The 17,497-nt window shown below is 40.0% G+C and overlaps 1 protein-coding gene across 3 annotated transcripts in view; it reads left to right on the top strand.

The window, feature by feature from the left end:
• The window catches only part of LOC118816046, a 73,960-nt gene extending 57,106 nt beyond the window's left edge, over nt 1-16,854 (top strand). For 2 of the 3 annotated variants that reach the window (XM_036582553.1, XM_036582550.1), the window contains 12 exons: nt 577-664; nt 1,194-1,347; nt 1,459-1,617; nt 3,942-4,141; nt 4,411-4,600; nt 6,830-7,010; nt 9,073-9,163; nt 10,016-10,178; nt 10,292-10,450; nt 13,330-13,511; nt 13,808-14,000; nt 16,335-16,854. In XM_036582553.1, the coding sequence (XP_036438446.1) occupies nt 577-664; nt 1,194-1,347; nt 1,459-1,617; nt 3,942-4,141; nt 4,411-4,600; nt 6,830-7,010; nt 9,073-9,163; nt 10,016-10,178; nt 10,292-10,450; nt 13,330-13,511; nt 13,808-14,000; nt 16,335-16,549 (1,975 nt within the window). In that variant the 3' untranslated portion in view covers nt 16,550-16,854. The remainder of the gene's footprint in view (nt 1-576; nt 665-1,193; nt 1,348-1,458; nt 1,618-3,941; nt 4,142-4,410; nt 4,601-6,829; nt 7,011-9,072; nt 9,164-10,015; nt 10,179-10,291; nt 10,451-13,329; nt 13,512-13,807; nt 14,001-16,334) is intronic. The other variant, XM_036582552.1, reaches the window with a different exon arrangement.
• The last annotated feature ends 643 nt before the right edge of the window (nt 16,855-17,497 follow it).

Raw genomic sequence — 17,497 nt, 5'->3', positions numbered from 1 at the left:
ATTTTTAAGAGTGTGCATTCTCTGATTTCTTCAGTTTAAATCATACCACTGATAATCACTATGATATTGTGTGTTAGTGAAGAGAAAATTAATTTACTCCATACCATGAAGCAATTCCAATAAGAAGCCAGTGATTAGGAAGCCAACTTGACTAAAGCAAGTATGTGATGATTTAGAAAAGCAGTTATTTATTGATTCTGATAAATAACAACAGAGGGTGAACGGCCCACTAAACAGCTTGTTCTGGAATGTTCCATCATTCAGTCACACTGTTCTCTTAATGCAGGAATGATGGAAGTGCCTGAGTGTGATTCAATTAAACTGAATTGTAAATTGTGTAATTGGGGGCAGTTGTGGGCTGGAGGTTAGGGAACCAGCTTTGTGACTGGAAGGTCGCCAGTATGAACCCCTTGGCCGACAGTATGTGACTGAAGTGGCACCCAACCCTCACTTGCTCCCCGGGCGCCATGGATAGGGCTGCCCACTGCCCCGGCCAAGTGTCCTCACTGCCACTAGTGTGTGTGCACGAATGGGTTAAATGTGGAGGTCTAATTCCTTTAATTTTTTTTGTTGTAGCCATTACCAGAATTTGCAAACACTGAAAGAGCTACAGCAGCACGATAGACTTTATGCCCAGTTTGGGCATAAACAGCCCTGCAAGAAGGTACTGACTGATACACACATACATATACACACCAGTAACTACTGACTACTCAACTACTGACCGCTACTTACTATTCAACTACTCAACCACTAACGATTACTATTAAACTACTGAACTACTACTGACTGACTTGCCTTCTGACAAGTTCTGATTTACTCAACTACTGACCACTATTGATTGACTTAAATACTGACCACCACCTCTGACTACTCAACTACTTACAATTACCACTGACTTCTCAACCACTGACCACTACTGACTGTCAACCACTACTACTATCATTATTAATCACTTGTTTGATGATGGTTAATGATTTGTCAACACTGACCAATACTGACAGATTCAGTTACTGACTATTCCTGACTGTCTCAACTACTGATTACTCAACTACTGACTTTATTACCACTTTTGAATACTATTGACTGACACAACTATTAACCACTGATTTTTCAACTACTGTGAAATAAGACTTTAATTGTGTGTGTGTGTGTGTGTGTGTGTGTGTGTGTGTGTGTCTGAAACTCCACAGACTTATGATCTGTCCAACAACACAGTCGATCAGTGGGAGATCCCCCGCAGCTCCATCCAGCTGCTGAGGAAACTCAGCATTGGACAGTTCGCAGAGGTTTATGAGGGAGTGTGGAATCACACAACCTCTGTTGCTGTGAAAACTCTCAAACCAGGTAAACACACTCATGCATTTAGTGATACTTCTAACAGAATGTGCTTTGATGGCATACTGACATTCCTCAAGCAGAGTGGATGCTGATGTGTGTGTTCTGGTGGCTCTTCAGGCAGTATGGATGCCAAGGATTTCCTGCATGAAGCTCAGATCATGAAGAAGCTCCGACACCCCAATCTGATCCAGCTGTACGCAGTGTGCACTGTGGGGGAGCCCATCTACATCATCACTGAGTTAATGAGCAACGGCAGCCTGCTGGAGTACCTGCAGAGTGAGATTTACAAACACCCACACACAAACACATGATTACATATATGTAAATGCATACATATTCATAAATGAATCAAAAATCAAAAATCCAGCCAGATCAATCCAAATGAGCATGTTCCAGGACTGCATGTAGAGTTCAGGGTTTACTTAGGACTGTCTGAACTGGTTTATCCAAGTGCTGCCCCTGATGTAGCTGCCATATTTGGCATAGCAGGCAGTCCTCAAACTGTTAATAAACAATACTGTCCTTGTAAATTTTTAGTCCCCCAAGATACACACAATGCACACATACCTTCAAAGTTACAACATGATCTTTTGGGTTCAATTGTGCACCAGTTGAGTTTTACATGTACAGTAAAGGGGGAGAAAGCATTTGTAATTTTTAACAACTTAAACATTGTAAGTAGACACATAAAATGAAAAAGCAGATATATCTCTGTGGGCTGCCAAGCCTGATGAGGACTTCCCGCAAAAGCATTTGAAAAGTCAATGAATGCCACAAAAAGATCTAAGATTTTTCTGTCAGGTAACAGAAGGAATATCTCCCTGATGTTGCTGCAGTTGGCATTTAGCACCTTTGCCTTAATATATGGTTAGTTTTCAATGTTGGACTACACCTAATTTCTTGATGTGCTCCAGCACTTGATGTTATCCTGCATGTTTTCCACAATTAAGCAGTGTGGTGCATAGAGAGAGTGATATAAGTTGTTCAGAATCATAGCATCCATCTGAAAGGCACAGTTTAGTTCTTCTTTTCTAGATTTGTGGGACCCGATATGATCACATGTCAAAATTACTGGGAGCAACTTAAAATTTTGGTGTTTGAGTTCAGTGAAATCTGTTGGTCCAGCTCTTTATGCAATAGCAGCCTGGGAACCTATCAGGACCAGGGATCTTCTTGGATTTCAGGGTATTGGTTGCAGATAGCACCTTGGTGAATGTTGGCAGGGAATTCAGAGCTTGAATTGTTGGATGTGGGAGGATGATTTGAAAGTTCCATGTTTTACTGGAGAAAGAATACCGGTGGTTCATTCATGTAGTTGTTTATTTTTTTAGAAATTGTCCAGTCCTTGTACTGATATCTCCAGGGCTGTCTGAGTGGACAGTATTTTGGCCAACTTTTCTAAGCCCCTCTTCATTATGGTCAGCAGTGTAGCTGCTAAATAGGGCTGCTCAGTCACACAGGAGTCTGCTGAGAACCGCTGCCACTCAAATCCAGGTACGGGAATGCAGCACTGCGCTTAGACACCTCCAGTTCAGACTGGCCCAGTCAATAGTCCTACACATTGGCAACAGACTTTATGATAGTGCTCTAGCTATAGATTGAATTAGCCAAAAGGGAAAATCTCCACAGGGATGTTCGTTGAGTGCTGCTGAAGGTGCACCATCTTGGCGATGATAAAGTCCAGTGGTGAAGAGGAATACACGATGACAACTAGTCCTTGATCATCTCTACAAGAGACTGCTAGCAAACCACATTTATGGAAACAGACTATTGTGCACTGTCTGCATATTACTTTTCTGTCAGCCTTAGTCTTACTAAAATAGCCCCCAAGGCAGTGGACTCTCTTTACCCATTAGATTTTAAACTAAAATGCAACTGAACTGAATGCTGGCAGAATAGATTATTTCATCAAACTACTTTTCCTTTGTGCCATCTGAAAACATGTTACTCTAGGGGATCCCAAGTGGCTGTCTAAGTTTTGGCCCTATCATTAGTTGATCATGAATTCGATCCCTGGGGACGCTACAGCCATCCATGGCCGGGATTCCAAGAGAGCACATTTGGCCTCACTCTGTCTGGATGGGCAGGATGGTCCTTCCTCTTCCCCATCACTCAGCATGATGCTACCCAGCATAGGTGTCTGATAGCTGATGTAACAGAACTGGCAGTTGGTGCTTACTTCTGAGCATGTTCAGCTATCCATGGTGTCAGTTCGAAAAGATGTGGCGAGGCTTCACGTGACTTGGGGGGAAGTTTTTGCTAGCCTTTGCCCTCCGAGTGCTGGTGGTATTTTGTGATTAGAAGAGTCCTAACCAGTGGATGTAATTGGATATGACTAAATTGGTGGGAAAATTGGAAAAAAATTAGAAACAAAAGTTTGTAAACCATGGAAATAGCTCACTAATTTTTATCAATCAGCCCATGTTATAATTCTATTTCTATCATGTGGAGCATAAGAGAGAGACAATAAGAATAGACTTGTTTCTCACAAAACTTTTTCTAAAGGAGACACTAGTCCTTCCTTCACTTGATTTTTGGCTGAACTATCTCTTTCTCTTTGTTTTTTCTTTCTTTATTTATTTCTTACTTTCCTGAAAAAGTAGTTTTTGCTCCTGCAGAAGACAGAGAAGCTGGTTTATATATTTCTGATCAGATAGGGATGGCTGCTCAGGTTGCAGCAGGTATGGCGTACCTGGAGTTGCAGAACTACATCCACAGAGACCTGGCAGCCCGGAATGTCCTGGTGGGGGAAAACAATGTGTGTAAAGTGGCAGATTTCGGTCTGGCCAGAGTGATTATGGTGAGAAACAACACAAACCACAGGTTCATCCACTCTGCTCATTCTGCTGATCTATATGGAGGTCAATGACTCTCCCTCAGTTTAGTGTGTGAGCTGTTTTATTGATCTGATTGATAATGTGTTGACAAAGCTCAGACTACAAAGAATATTTGGAAATACAATATTAGATTTGTTTACAATTTGTTAGAAGAAAACAGCAGCATTTTAACTAAAATACGGTCAATAAATAAAAAAATGATAACAAAAATTACTTTGTCTCTCTCTGTCAGAAATATAATGATAACATTGATGATGGAGATGAGGAGAACGTGTACCAAGCGAAGGAGGGCACTAAATTCCCGGTGAAGTGGACGGCTCCCGAGGCCATTTATGACAATAAATTCAGTATCAAATCTGATGTCTGGTCATTCGGCATCCTGCTGTACGAGATCATGACCTTCGGACAGATGCCTTACCCAAGTACGATCACACACACACACACTACACTACACACTATTCGCTACACACATACACTCACACACTACAGTCACAAACTATGCACACAAATTCATACACAGATACACTACATGCACACAACACACTACATCTATTATACACACATACACACACACACACTCTACAACCCACACTATAGACTCACACTAAAAACACACAATATACACACACACTATGCATACACACTAAACACACTATACACATACATTACACACTATACACACTCCAAAAACTATATACACATGCGCATTAAACACATATATACACATTAGCACAATACATACACACAATACACACACTATACTCATATCACTCACTATACACACTACACACAAATTATGCGTTCTCACTATACACATACACGCACACTATTCACTTGCCCATTCACACATATGCACGCAATACACACAGTGTATACACACACTACACACTATATACACATACACAGAACACACATAGTACATACACGCACACTACACATTTTACACAAAAATACTACACACTTGCACAACACACTGTACACCCATATACACACATGCTCACTGTACACACACTACACACCATAAATACATATGGACACACACTACACAGAATATACAGTCACACTCAATACACAACATGTTATACACACATACACACTATATATACATGTATGCTATTTACACACACACTATACACACTACTTACATCACTCATGCACACAGACACACACACACACACACACACTATACACACAGGTTTACACCATATACACACGTACTCGCACACTATACTCACACACATACTCACTTCACACATACAGTGCATTTGGAAAGTCTTCAGACCCTTTCACTTTTTTCACATTTTGTCATTTTGTGGCCTTGTGCTAAAATAAAAAAAAACAAGCTTTTCCCCATCAGTCTGCACTCAATACCCCATAATGGCAAAGTGAAAACAATACATTTTTTTGCAAATTTATTGAAAAGGAAAAACTTAAATTTTGCACTGACATAAGTATTCAGACCCTTTACTCAGTACATAATCGAAATCAAATCAAATCACGTTTATTGTCACATCACATTTACACAGGTGCAAGATGAGTTGTCCTTTTGGAAGGTGAACTTTCAGCCAAGTCTGAGTGCTATGGATCAAGTTTTCATTAAGAATGCCTGGTTTCCTCCAGACATGACACAGAATTGAGACCAAAAAAGTTCAATCTTGGTTTCATCAGACCAAAGAATCTTGTTTCTCACAGTCTGAGAGTCCTTTAGGTGCTTTTTTGCTAAACTCCAGGCAGGCTTTCATGTGCCTTTTAACGAGGAGAGGCTTCTGTCAGTCCACTCTGCCATAAAGTGCATTGGTGGAGTGCTACAGTGATAGTTGACCTTCTGGAAGTTTCTCCCATCTGCACAAAGGATCTTTGGAGCTCAGCCAGAATGACCATTGGGTTCTTGGTCAACACTCTTGCCAAGGCCCTTGTTCCCTGATTACTTAGTTTGGTGGTGTGGCCATCTACAGGAAAAGGTTCTTTTAAACTTATTATGGAGGCCACTGTGCTCTTGGGAATTTTCAGAAGCAGAATGTTTTGTAGCCTCTGAGCTCGACAGGCAGTTCTTTCCTCCTCATGGCTTGGTTTTGGCTCTGATATGCATATAGACAGGTGTGTGTCTTTCCAAATCATGTCCAATCAACTGAATTTACCACAGGTGGATTCCAATCAAGGTGTAGAAACATCTCGGAGATAATCAAGAGAAATTTGAGGTGGCATAGCAAAGAGTCTGAACACATATGTCCATGTGAAACAATTTCTAAAATTCTGTTTTGACTTTGATTTTATGGGGTATTGAGTGCAGAATAGAGAAAACCTTTTTTTAGCACAAGGCCGCAGCAAAACAAAGTGTGAAAAAAGTAAAAGGGTCTAAAGACTTTCCAAATGCATTGTACAACCTCACACATTCAAAATCATTATACACACTACACACACTATATAAACACAAACACATACCACTCACACAAACTATACTCACAAGTGTAAACACTCACACTGTACACACACCCTAACTCACACACACACACACACACACACTATGAACATGTACATTACACACACTATGTATATGTAACTCTCTCACTGTTTCTCTCTCATTCTGCCTTCATCTGTCTCTCCATGTCTCTCTCTCTCCCTCTCTCTCTCTCTCTGTGTCTCTGTGTTAGCTCTCACTAATTTCCACGTTGTGCAGAAGTTGCGTAGTGGCTATCGGATGTCATGTCCAGCAACGTGTCCACAGATTCTGTATGAGATAATGATGGAGTGCTGGAAGGACATGCCCGCTGACCGGCCCACCTTCACACTGCTGCAGTGGAAACTCAAGGGCTTAATCAAGCTGGATGTCAGGTACTACAAATTACCAATGGCTAAACTCTGAAACAAAGTAGGTTTTTTTAATGTATATTTGTCAGCATTTGTTTTAGATGGGTTTGCATTAAAAACTCCAAAATCCACCAAATTCCATGCAGGAGTGTTTGTTTTTTGATAATTTTGTAGGGACAAAAATGCTATGTTATGCATGGATTTCCACTGCAGAATCATACCTGTTTTATGACAGCAGTGAAAAGGGGGAATGGTAGAAATTGAGGAAGCATTATCTATAGCATTAAAAGCATTTACCTGTCTGCTGTCGATACTACTTACCCATCCATTGTTTACTACCATTACATTCAGTCAGGCCTGGTATAGTACCTTTTCTGTGTTCTTGAGGAGGATGATAGACCCATGGTGGCTCGGAAGAATGCTCGTTGCTCTCAGAAAGTACTCCAGTTACTCATGTAGCAGTTATTATCACACCAGCCTTGGATCCAACAGTGAAGTGCATAGAGCCTGTTGAAGACTTCGCTTCCTCTCTTATAGGTGGGCAAAGGTCCTAAGATGACAATTCTGGCATCGATCCATTCTTAATGGTTTCTATCCTCTTCTTAAGTCACTGGAAATCACTTGGATATATCCAAGACCCAGGTGCCTGGACAACAAAAAAAATAGCAGCACTACCTCCAGAGCCAGCCACTTTCAGGTGTCTCCGATCACTAAAATACTGCCCTGAGTCACTGTCTGAAGCACTGCAGCAGCCTGAAAGCTGAGAGCTTTACTCTGATGAATTAGGATGTCATTAACCCCCATGGTGCTGATGTTTGTAGATATATCCAAGACCCATATGCCTGGAAAACAAGACATAACAGAATTACCTCTAGAACCAGCCACTTTTAGGTGTCTAATGATGAGGTCTCCAAACACTAAAACACTGCCCTGACTTTCTAAGGGTCTGAGGCAGATGCAGAGCTGAGGGCTTCAAAACGGTTACTGGAGGTGAAGTCTGGCAGAGGAGGCAATAGAGACAATCTGTTTCCCTTGCTGTGCTTGTGCTCCCAGCCCTGCCCTGGTGTGGGGGTGACATTGTGAAATCTAGCCACAGACACAGTGGAGTGTCCAGTTTCGACTATTTCCAAACATGTTTTCCACTCATGGAGCTAGGTCCAGTCCAGGAGATCCCTGATCTGCCAATCCAACTGCTGCAGCTCTCTGGTCAGCGTCTGGGGCTCACATTGTATGGCTACCCGCATTTTCTCATTGTCCGCAGAGAAAAGAAAAGTTGGGGTCAGACTGAAAAACTAATTGCAAACTGTTATTAGAGGCACAGTTTTTTAACAAATTTAGCCTTTAGAGAGTTCTACCATGGTTGCAAACCACTGACCGAGAGATAATTTACTCAAATTTGCATTATTTCTTTCTGTACAGTAAAAGAACTATCACACAATTAATCATTAGAAGACTATAGGTGTTTAATGACCCCACACAGTGAGGATGACAGTTAGAGTGAAAAAAGAATCTCCAATGATCACAGATGGGGAATCATTAAGTTTAGTGTGGGAGTCAGAATGTCTCTGAAACTACAAACACCACCTATATCACCACAAGTTGTGCCAGAAGAAAGCCTCTGCTCTCACGGACCAACAAATTCAAGCTCCTACAGTTTGCCAAACATTACTGGAAATTTAGTGGACTGTGGGATGAGCTGAAGAGGAGAGTCCACAAGGTGGAGCTCAGGTTCTGAAGGATCTGGAGAGGTCTACAATCACACTGAGCATTATAGGAGAGATTCAGAGCTGTTATCTTTGCAAAGGGAGGCTGCAAAAAGAAGCTGAATTTGAGGTGTTGTGTTGACTCATTGACAAAATTTGTGGTAGGCAGGGGGGGATGGGTGGAATATTTTTTGGATACATTCTGTAAAATAACTGCATCCAGAAGAGTGTAGGCGGCCCTCTGAATAGCTTCTTCTGGAATGTTCCATCATTCAGTCACACTGACCTCTTACTGTAAGAATAATGGAAGTTCATGAATGTGATTAAAATAAATTAAACTGAATTGAATTGTGTTGTTGTTGAAATCATTATTTTGTATCTAGGAACTTCAATTTCCAAGCACAAAAAGAGCTGATGCAGCCATATAGCCGACAGAAGGACAGACTTTTTGTCCAGCTCAAAGAGCCCTGCAAGGTACTGACCACTGCACACATACATACACACCAGTAACCACTGACCACTATTCAACTACTGAACGAAAAAAAAAAAACATAAAATTTAAATCTAAAATCTGCAGATTTAAAGTGTAAACTAGAGAGGGCTATACTTCTGTTCTATTGGAGGTCAGATATTCTCTCTCTTTTTCCCTTCTTTCTTTATCTCCTGTTTATATGAAGAACCCTCTTGTGGGTGAATCTAATGCAGGGAAAAAGCTTTTCGCTCTCAATTTCTTATGAACATACTGCCTCTTTGTCTGCATGTCTGCTCAAATTAACCATAAGACAACTTCACATACATAGATTTCTGAGCATGGTTGTATAGCATTAAGTAAAAGAACATATTTAAGTATTAAGTATTATTCAGTTATGAATAAAATAGTCAAGTCCATCACACTCATATGTACCTCTTCTCTGTATTGCATATAATTTAGAAAGACACCAACTGCTGGAACCAAATTCCTTGTGTGAGGTCAACACTTGGCCTAAAAATCTGATTTTGATTGATCACTACTGATTAATCAACCACTGATAATTCCTGACTTCTCAATTATCAGTAACTATTGATCTGTCAACTAATAACCACTACTTTCTCAACTACTTACTGCAACTGATAAATCAATTGCTTATTACTACTGATTCATCAACTAATATTGACCAATACCGACAGATTCAGGTACTGACTAATACTGACTGCTCAACTACTGACTGTTACTACCACTACTGACCACTGCCACTCAACCACTTACCACTATTGACTGACAACTATTAACCACTACTTATTTCTCAACTACTGTAAAATAAGACTTTATTTGTATGCGTGTGTCAGGCTGAAGGTTCACAGGCTCTTGATGACAACATTGTCGATCATTGGGAGATTCCCCGCAGCTCCATCCAGCTGCTGAAGAAACTCGGTGCTGGACAGTTTGCAGAGGATTATGAGGGACTGTGGAATCACATGACTTCAGTCGCTGTGAAATCTCTCAAACCAGGTAAACACACTCTCATACACACAGTGATGCCACAGGCAGAACGTGTGTTCGTGCTATACTGACATTCCTCAAGCAGAGTGGATGTTGATGTGTGTGTTCTGGTGGCTCTTCAGGCAGTATGGATGCCGAGGACTTCCTGCGTGGAGCAGAGATCATGAAGAGGCTCCGACACCCCAAACTGACCCAGGTGTACGCAGTGTGCACTGTGGGGGAGCCCATCTACATCATCACTGAGTTAATGAGCAACGGCAGCCTGCTGGAGTACCTGCAGAGTGAGATATACAGACACACTTATACACAAATATAATTGCATATACGCATACATGCATTTACAAACATGGAAATGTATCCATTTAATCAATCCCGATCAGGACTCTATACAGAATTCAATGTTTACTTAGGACTGCCTGAACTGATCTTTGAATATCCAAGCACTGCCCCTGATATAACTGCTGTAGTTGGTGTAGCAGGCAGTCCTCAAACTGTCTGCATAAACAGTATGGTACCTGTAAATTTTTTTCACCAAGATATAAACAATTTAAATGTGCCCTCAAAGGTATGACATGATCTTTAAGGTCCAATTGTGTACTAATTGAGTTGTAAAAGTACAAGTAAAAGGCCACAGTATCCTTCAGTCAGACAGTTTAGTTCTTTTGTCCTAGTCTTGTGGGGCCAGATGTGATCAAATGTCAAAAGTACATGTCTGGGGGAACTTAAAATATGAGCACTGGAATGCAGTTTAATATACTGGTGCAGCATTATCTGCAGTAGCATCTTGGGGACACTATCAGGACCAGGTGTTTTCTTAAAATCTGAGAAATTTTATTGTTTTTTGAAAAATTTTGAATTTGATGCCAACAACACATTCCAAAACAGTTGGGACGGGGGCATGTTTTGAAAGTGAAATGTTTTTGCCCATTTTTGCTTAACATAGGATTTCAACTGCTCATCAGTTCAGGGTCTCCTTTGTGGTATTTTTCATTGCATAATGTGCCAAATGTTATCAGTGGTGACAGGTCTGGACTGCAGGCAGGTCAGTTTAGCACCCGGACTCTTTTAATACAGAGCCATGCTGTTGTAGTACATGCAGAATGTGGTTTGACATAGTCTTGCTGAAATAATCAAGGCCTTCCCTGAAAAAGACATTGTCTGGATGGCTACATATGTTGTGGTTTATATATGGTTTCTTCTTTGTGTTTTAGAATTTTAATATGCATTTGTGGATGCAGTGATGAAATGTATTCACAGACAGTGGTTTTCAGAAGTGTTTCTGAGCCCATGCAGTGATTTCCACTACAGAATCATGTCTGTTTTTAATGCAGTGCCGCCTGAGGGCCCAAAGATCACGGCCAGCAAATACTGGTTTTTGGCCTTGTCCCTTACATACAGAGATTTCTCCAGATTCTCTGAATCTTTTAATGATATTATGTACCATAGATGAAGAAAAGCAAGTTCTTTGCTATTTTACGTTATTCTATTCTTTACGTTATTTGTTGCACTATTCGATGGTGCAGTCTTTCACAGAGTGGTGAACCCCTCCTCACCTTTACTTCTGAAAGACTCCGCCTCTCTGAGATGATCTTTTATACCAAATCATGTTACAGACCTGTTGTCAATCAACCACCAGGCATTTTTTTAGCATTGCACAACTTTACCAGGCTTTTGTTCCCCTCTCCCAAAATCAAAATGGGCAATTAATTTTGAAAAGAACAATAAAATTTCATTGCACCATTCCAGTACAAGTTATGAAATTCATTCATTCAATATATATCAATGTTCATTCCATATATCTCAGTACAACAAAGATTGATATATATGGAATGAACATTGATAGATATTGAATGAACATTGATAGATATTGAATGAACATTGATAGATATTGAATGAACTTTGATAGATATTGAATGAACATTGATATATATGGAATGAACATTGATATATATGGAATGAACATTGATATATACTGATTGAACATTGATATATATATATTGAATGAACATTGATTTATATGGAATGATTTTGATATATATGGAATGAACATTGATATATATTGAATGAACCTTGATGTACATGGATCGAACATTGAGATGAAAAAATGAATAATATAATTCATAAAATGTTCTGTTTAGACAGAGAGGGACTTTTGGGGTTGTGTGTGTTGTAGCCTTGTAGCCTATTCTGTGTCCAGCTCAGAGTTAGGGAGAGTGTGTTTGTGTTTGGTGACCCTCAGAAGAAAGAGCAGGGCTAGGAGTGACCTACCTCAATTTTCAGTCACTTTTCAAGTGGCACTGTTTTCCCTTATGGCCTCATCTGACTCTTCTTCTGCACCATGTCAAATTATGTACATATTGAAGCTCCACCCATCTGTGTCTTCACATCATATATCAGCCACTCTCAGGTCACTCTGTGCACGGGATCACTGTGTATAGATACTGGTCACTTTATCAGAATTCCCTTCCTTTAAGCTCTACCTGGAGTTTGTTAATGCCCATTTATTGATGTACAGTTTTTCTTGGCCATCCTCAACCCTTCAACAGCAACTTTCATTCAATATATATCAAAGTTCATTGTATATATATCAATGTTCATTGTATGTATATATATATATATATATATATATATATATATCAATGTTCATTCCATATATATCAATGTTCATTCCATACATATCTAAGTTCATTGTGTATATATATCAATGAAGCGTACGTTCCCCTGATCAAACCAAGCATTGCTGATCATAAAACATACACTTCCCCCTTTGCTGGAGAGGTCCAAAGAGCCCCCAAAGCTAGAGTCTAAAACCCATAGGCCTGTACAAGCTGGTTTCAGATTTCAGATTGTAATGCCACTGACGTTTGTGCTGGCAGAATGGATTATAATTTCATCAGATATTTTGCATGAATAAAAAAAGAAAATGCAATCTCAAAACTTGTTAGTACTAGTGTAACCACTAGTGGAGGTTACCCACTGACCCACATAGAGATTTCTATTATCAGTTCATGTTATATTTCTATTTCTGTAATTTCGATTATGATAGATTTCCACTCCAGCTGCTGTTTAACTCTGAAGGTTTTGGGGATTTTCATTTCTTCCTTGACTTTTGGCTCAACCACCATTTCAAGTCTTTTTTTTCCTTTTATTTCTCCTGCAGAAGACAGAGGAGCTGCTTTACGTCTTTCTGATCAGATAGAGATGGCGGCTCAGGTTGCAGCAGGTATGGCGTACCTGGAGTTGCAGAACTACATCCACACAGATGTGGCAGCCCGGAATGTTCTGGTGGGGGAAAACAACATGTGCAAGTTGACAGCTTTTAGTTTTTGCAGAGTGTTTATGGTGAGTAACAACACAAAACACATGTTCACACCTCAGATCACTCAGATAATTCTGCTGACCTACATGGAGGTCAATGACTCTCCCTCAGTTCAGCTCAGTGTGAGCTGTTTTATTGGTCTGATCAATAATGTGTTACAAAAGATCAAGTTACAAAGAATATTTGTGAATATGGAAGAAATATAAATGAAAAGAATGGACATTGTTGATTTTATTTAAAAATAACAGCAGTATTTTGAAGTAAAAAAGTAAATAAATAGAGTGAATAAATAAAATTAAATAAGTGCTCTGTTTGTCAGGAACAAAAAGACAGAAGTAATGATGGAGATGAGGAGTACCCTGTGTACCAAGCGAAGGAGGGCACTAAATTCCCGGTGAAGTGGACGGCTCCCGAGGCCATTTATGACAATAAATTCAGTATCAAATCTGACGTCTGGTCATTCGGCATCCTGCTGTACGAGATCATGACCTTCGGACAGATGCCTTACCCAAGTACGATATCACACACACATATACACACACACTCATTATACACAGCCACTACACATACATTATATACACACATACACTATACATGTACACTCACTACACACCACACACACAAAACACACATAGTATACACAGACAAACACTACACACACAATACAAAGACACTATACACACACTATACATACTACACACTAAACACAAGGCATGTTTATTTATATAGCACCTCTCAAAACTTGCAGTCATTTAAAGTGCTTTACAAATGAGAAAATACTTTCAGAGTTGTTTTAAAAAAACTGAAAGCAAATAGAAAAATAATTTAAAATTGATTAACACAATAAATTTAAAAGAGAAAATCATTAAATTAGAAATTAATTAGGATAGTTAAATAATCAAATTAAAAAAAAAAAAAAACTAAGATTAGGTTTTTCATTTGATTGTTGATTATATAGTTAGATTAGGATAAAAAGTGCTGTTACAGAGGAAAAGGGTCTAGAAAAGCTTAAACTTAGAGTTTAAACTGAGAGGAAGGCTGCTCATTCTGCAATGGACTACACTACAAACACTATACATACATAGACACAAACACATAATACACATACACACACTGCACACTAGACACATATAAGCACAAAAACACACTATACACAGAGATACACTAGAAATGTTGTACATATGTACATACACAAACACATCCTGTACATACTATACACAAATATACACACAGAAACGCACTATACACACCAATACACACCATACACACCCCTTATGCACACACATTATGCACACCTATACACAACACACTATAAACAGACATACAATACAAACACTATACATACATACACACAAATACAACATATATACAGACACACACTATACACACCTATACACACACAAACACACCACTATATACATATACGCACAGAAACACTCTACACACATACAAACTATACACACAGCTTGCTATATATAAACACTACACACACACACACACACACACTACATGCTCACACAAACATACACTTACACTATACACACAGTATACACACCTACATAAAAAACACAACTATACACAGGCACTACACACACGTTATAAATGATCACACACATAAAATAAATATTCATTCATATACACAAACACATCATATATACACATTATATACACCATACATAAGCACTACACACAAACAGTACACACAACATACACTATACACAGACACTACACACCTTATGCATGATCACACGCACTTTAAAAACTATATATTATATACAAACACGGCATACACAAACGCAAATACTACACACATACACTATTTACACACTATACGCATACATACATACCACAGACACAAACACAATACACATTATACACAGACACTACACACCTTATGCACAAATCACACACACTATAAAAACTATACACACATACAAATCATACACAAGCACAACACAAACACACAGATACACAATACACATACATAAAAAATACACCATTCACACACACACACAAAAACTCAAGAGTCAAGTCAAAGTTTATTTATATAGCACTTTATATATTTATTTTTACAGTATATTATATTATACACACACACACACACACACACACATATATATATATATATATATATATGTGTATATATATATATATATAAAACACTGTTCACAAACACTACACACTTCATACATGATCACACACTATAAAATCCTTGCAAAGCAAAGCATGTATGTAAGCAAACTCCAAAACAATAAACATGATCCAACAGTGACCACACCCACACCCACACCCAAATTGCCTAAATGTCAACCAGGAAAAACAAAGAGAAATAAAATACATAGTTAACTTCCACTACTCTCTAACTAACCCAAAACCAGGAGAAAAAGACACTACAAACTGCCACTTATCCCCTTCAGGCAGTGGTGACAAGTAAGTCTACTAACACACTCGAGCACAAAAACTCAACATACACTCAGGGCACAAAAGCACAAGGACGTGTTAGTGAAGGAGCTTCTCTTCATTTTCCCTCTACTTGTGTAGCTACTCCCCAGGAAGTACTTCACCCCAGCACACAGCATCCCCAGCCCCGATAGAGCTCCACACACAGAACAGTAGAAGGCAATTCACAGTACAATAGCAAAAGAAGGGAAGAAAGAAGATCAATAACACACACACACACACACACACACACACACACACACACACACACACACTTAACCTCACACACTCACACACACACATATACACTTAACCCCACACACTAATACACACACACAAACTGTGTCTATAATTCTTTGTCTCTCTCTCTGTGTATCACTGTCTCTGTATCTCTCTCTCTCTCTCAGCCCTCACTGCTGTCCAGGTTGTGAAGAAGTTGCGTAGAGGCTATCGGATGTCGTGTCCGGCGGACTGTCCAAAGCTTCTGTATGAGATAATGATGGAGTGCTGGAAGGACACGCCCGCTGACCGGCCCACCTTCGAAACACTGCAGTGGAAACTTGAGGATTTCTTCTACCTGGATGACAGCTACTATTATGAAATATATACTGAGTCCTACTGACCAACTGCTCCACTGACCAACTGATCCACTGACCAACGACTCCATGTTAATGGCTCAGTGGTGGCAGCCCACACAGCCATGGCTCCCTGGTAACAGCTCCCCAGGTGTTTTGTGATCAACTTTTTATTGCATTTTTCATCATGTTTTACAACAAGGGTGGGGAGAGGTAAGGTGGAGGGGAAGGCAGGACGTCATACATTTTAGGAATACACACAAATCAAAAATAAAGCAAAGACAATATATAAACAACTACACAACTAAACACACACACACACATCTTCTAAGCCACATCTCCTTCTGGGTCACGGGGGGTGCTGGAGCCTATCCATTGAGCAGAAGGCAGGATACACCCTGGACAGGTCGCCAGTCCATCGCAGGGCAGACAGACAGACATACACATTCACTCACACCTAGGGGCAATTTAGCATGTCCAATCAGCCTGACTGCATGTCTTTGGACTGTGGGAGGAAACCAGAGTACCCGGAGGAAACCCACACAGACACGGGGAGAACAGGCAAACTCCACACAGGAAGGACCCTGGTCGCCACAACTAAACACACACACACACATCGTCTAAGCCACTTCTCCTTCTGGGTCGTGGGGGGTGCTGGAGCCTATCCCAGCTGTCATTGGGCGGAAGGCAGGATACACCCTGGGCAGACAGACAGACATACACATTCACACTCGAAACCCGGAGGAAACCCACGTAGACACAAGGAGATCGTGCAAACTCCACACAGAAATGACCCTGGTCACCCAGCCAGGGAATCAAACCCAGGCCTTTCTTGCTGTGAGGCGACAGCGCTACCCACTGCGCCACCCCCACAACTAAACAACATCACATAATTTAATTGAAAACTAAAGTTCTTGAATAGAGTCTTCACGATTGCCCCTTGGAGAAATCTCCATCAAGGTGCTCTCATTCTCATCTTAAAGAGGAACAACTCA

Source organism: Colossoma macropomum, unplaced genomic scaffold (assembly GCF_904425465.1).
Source record: "Colossoma macropomum unplaced genomic scaffold, Colossoma_macropomum, whole genome shotgun sequence".
Taxonomy (NCBI): domain Eukaryota; kingdom Metazoa; phylum Chordata; class Actinopteri; order Characiformes; family Serrasalmidae; genus Colossoma; species Colossoma macropomum.
This window is presented reverse-complemented; position numbering and strand designations above follow the sequence as displayed.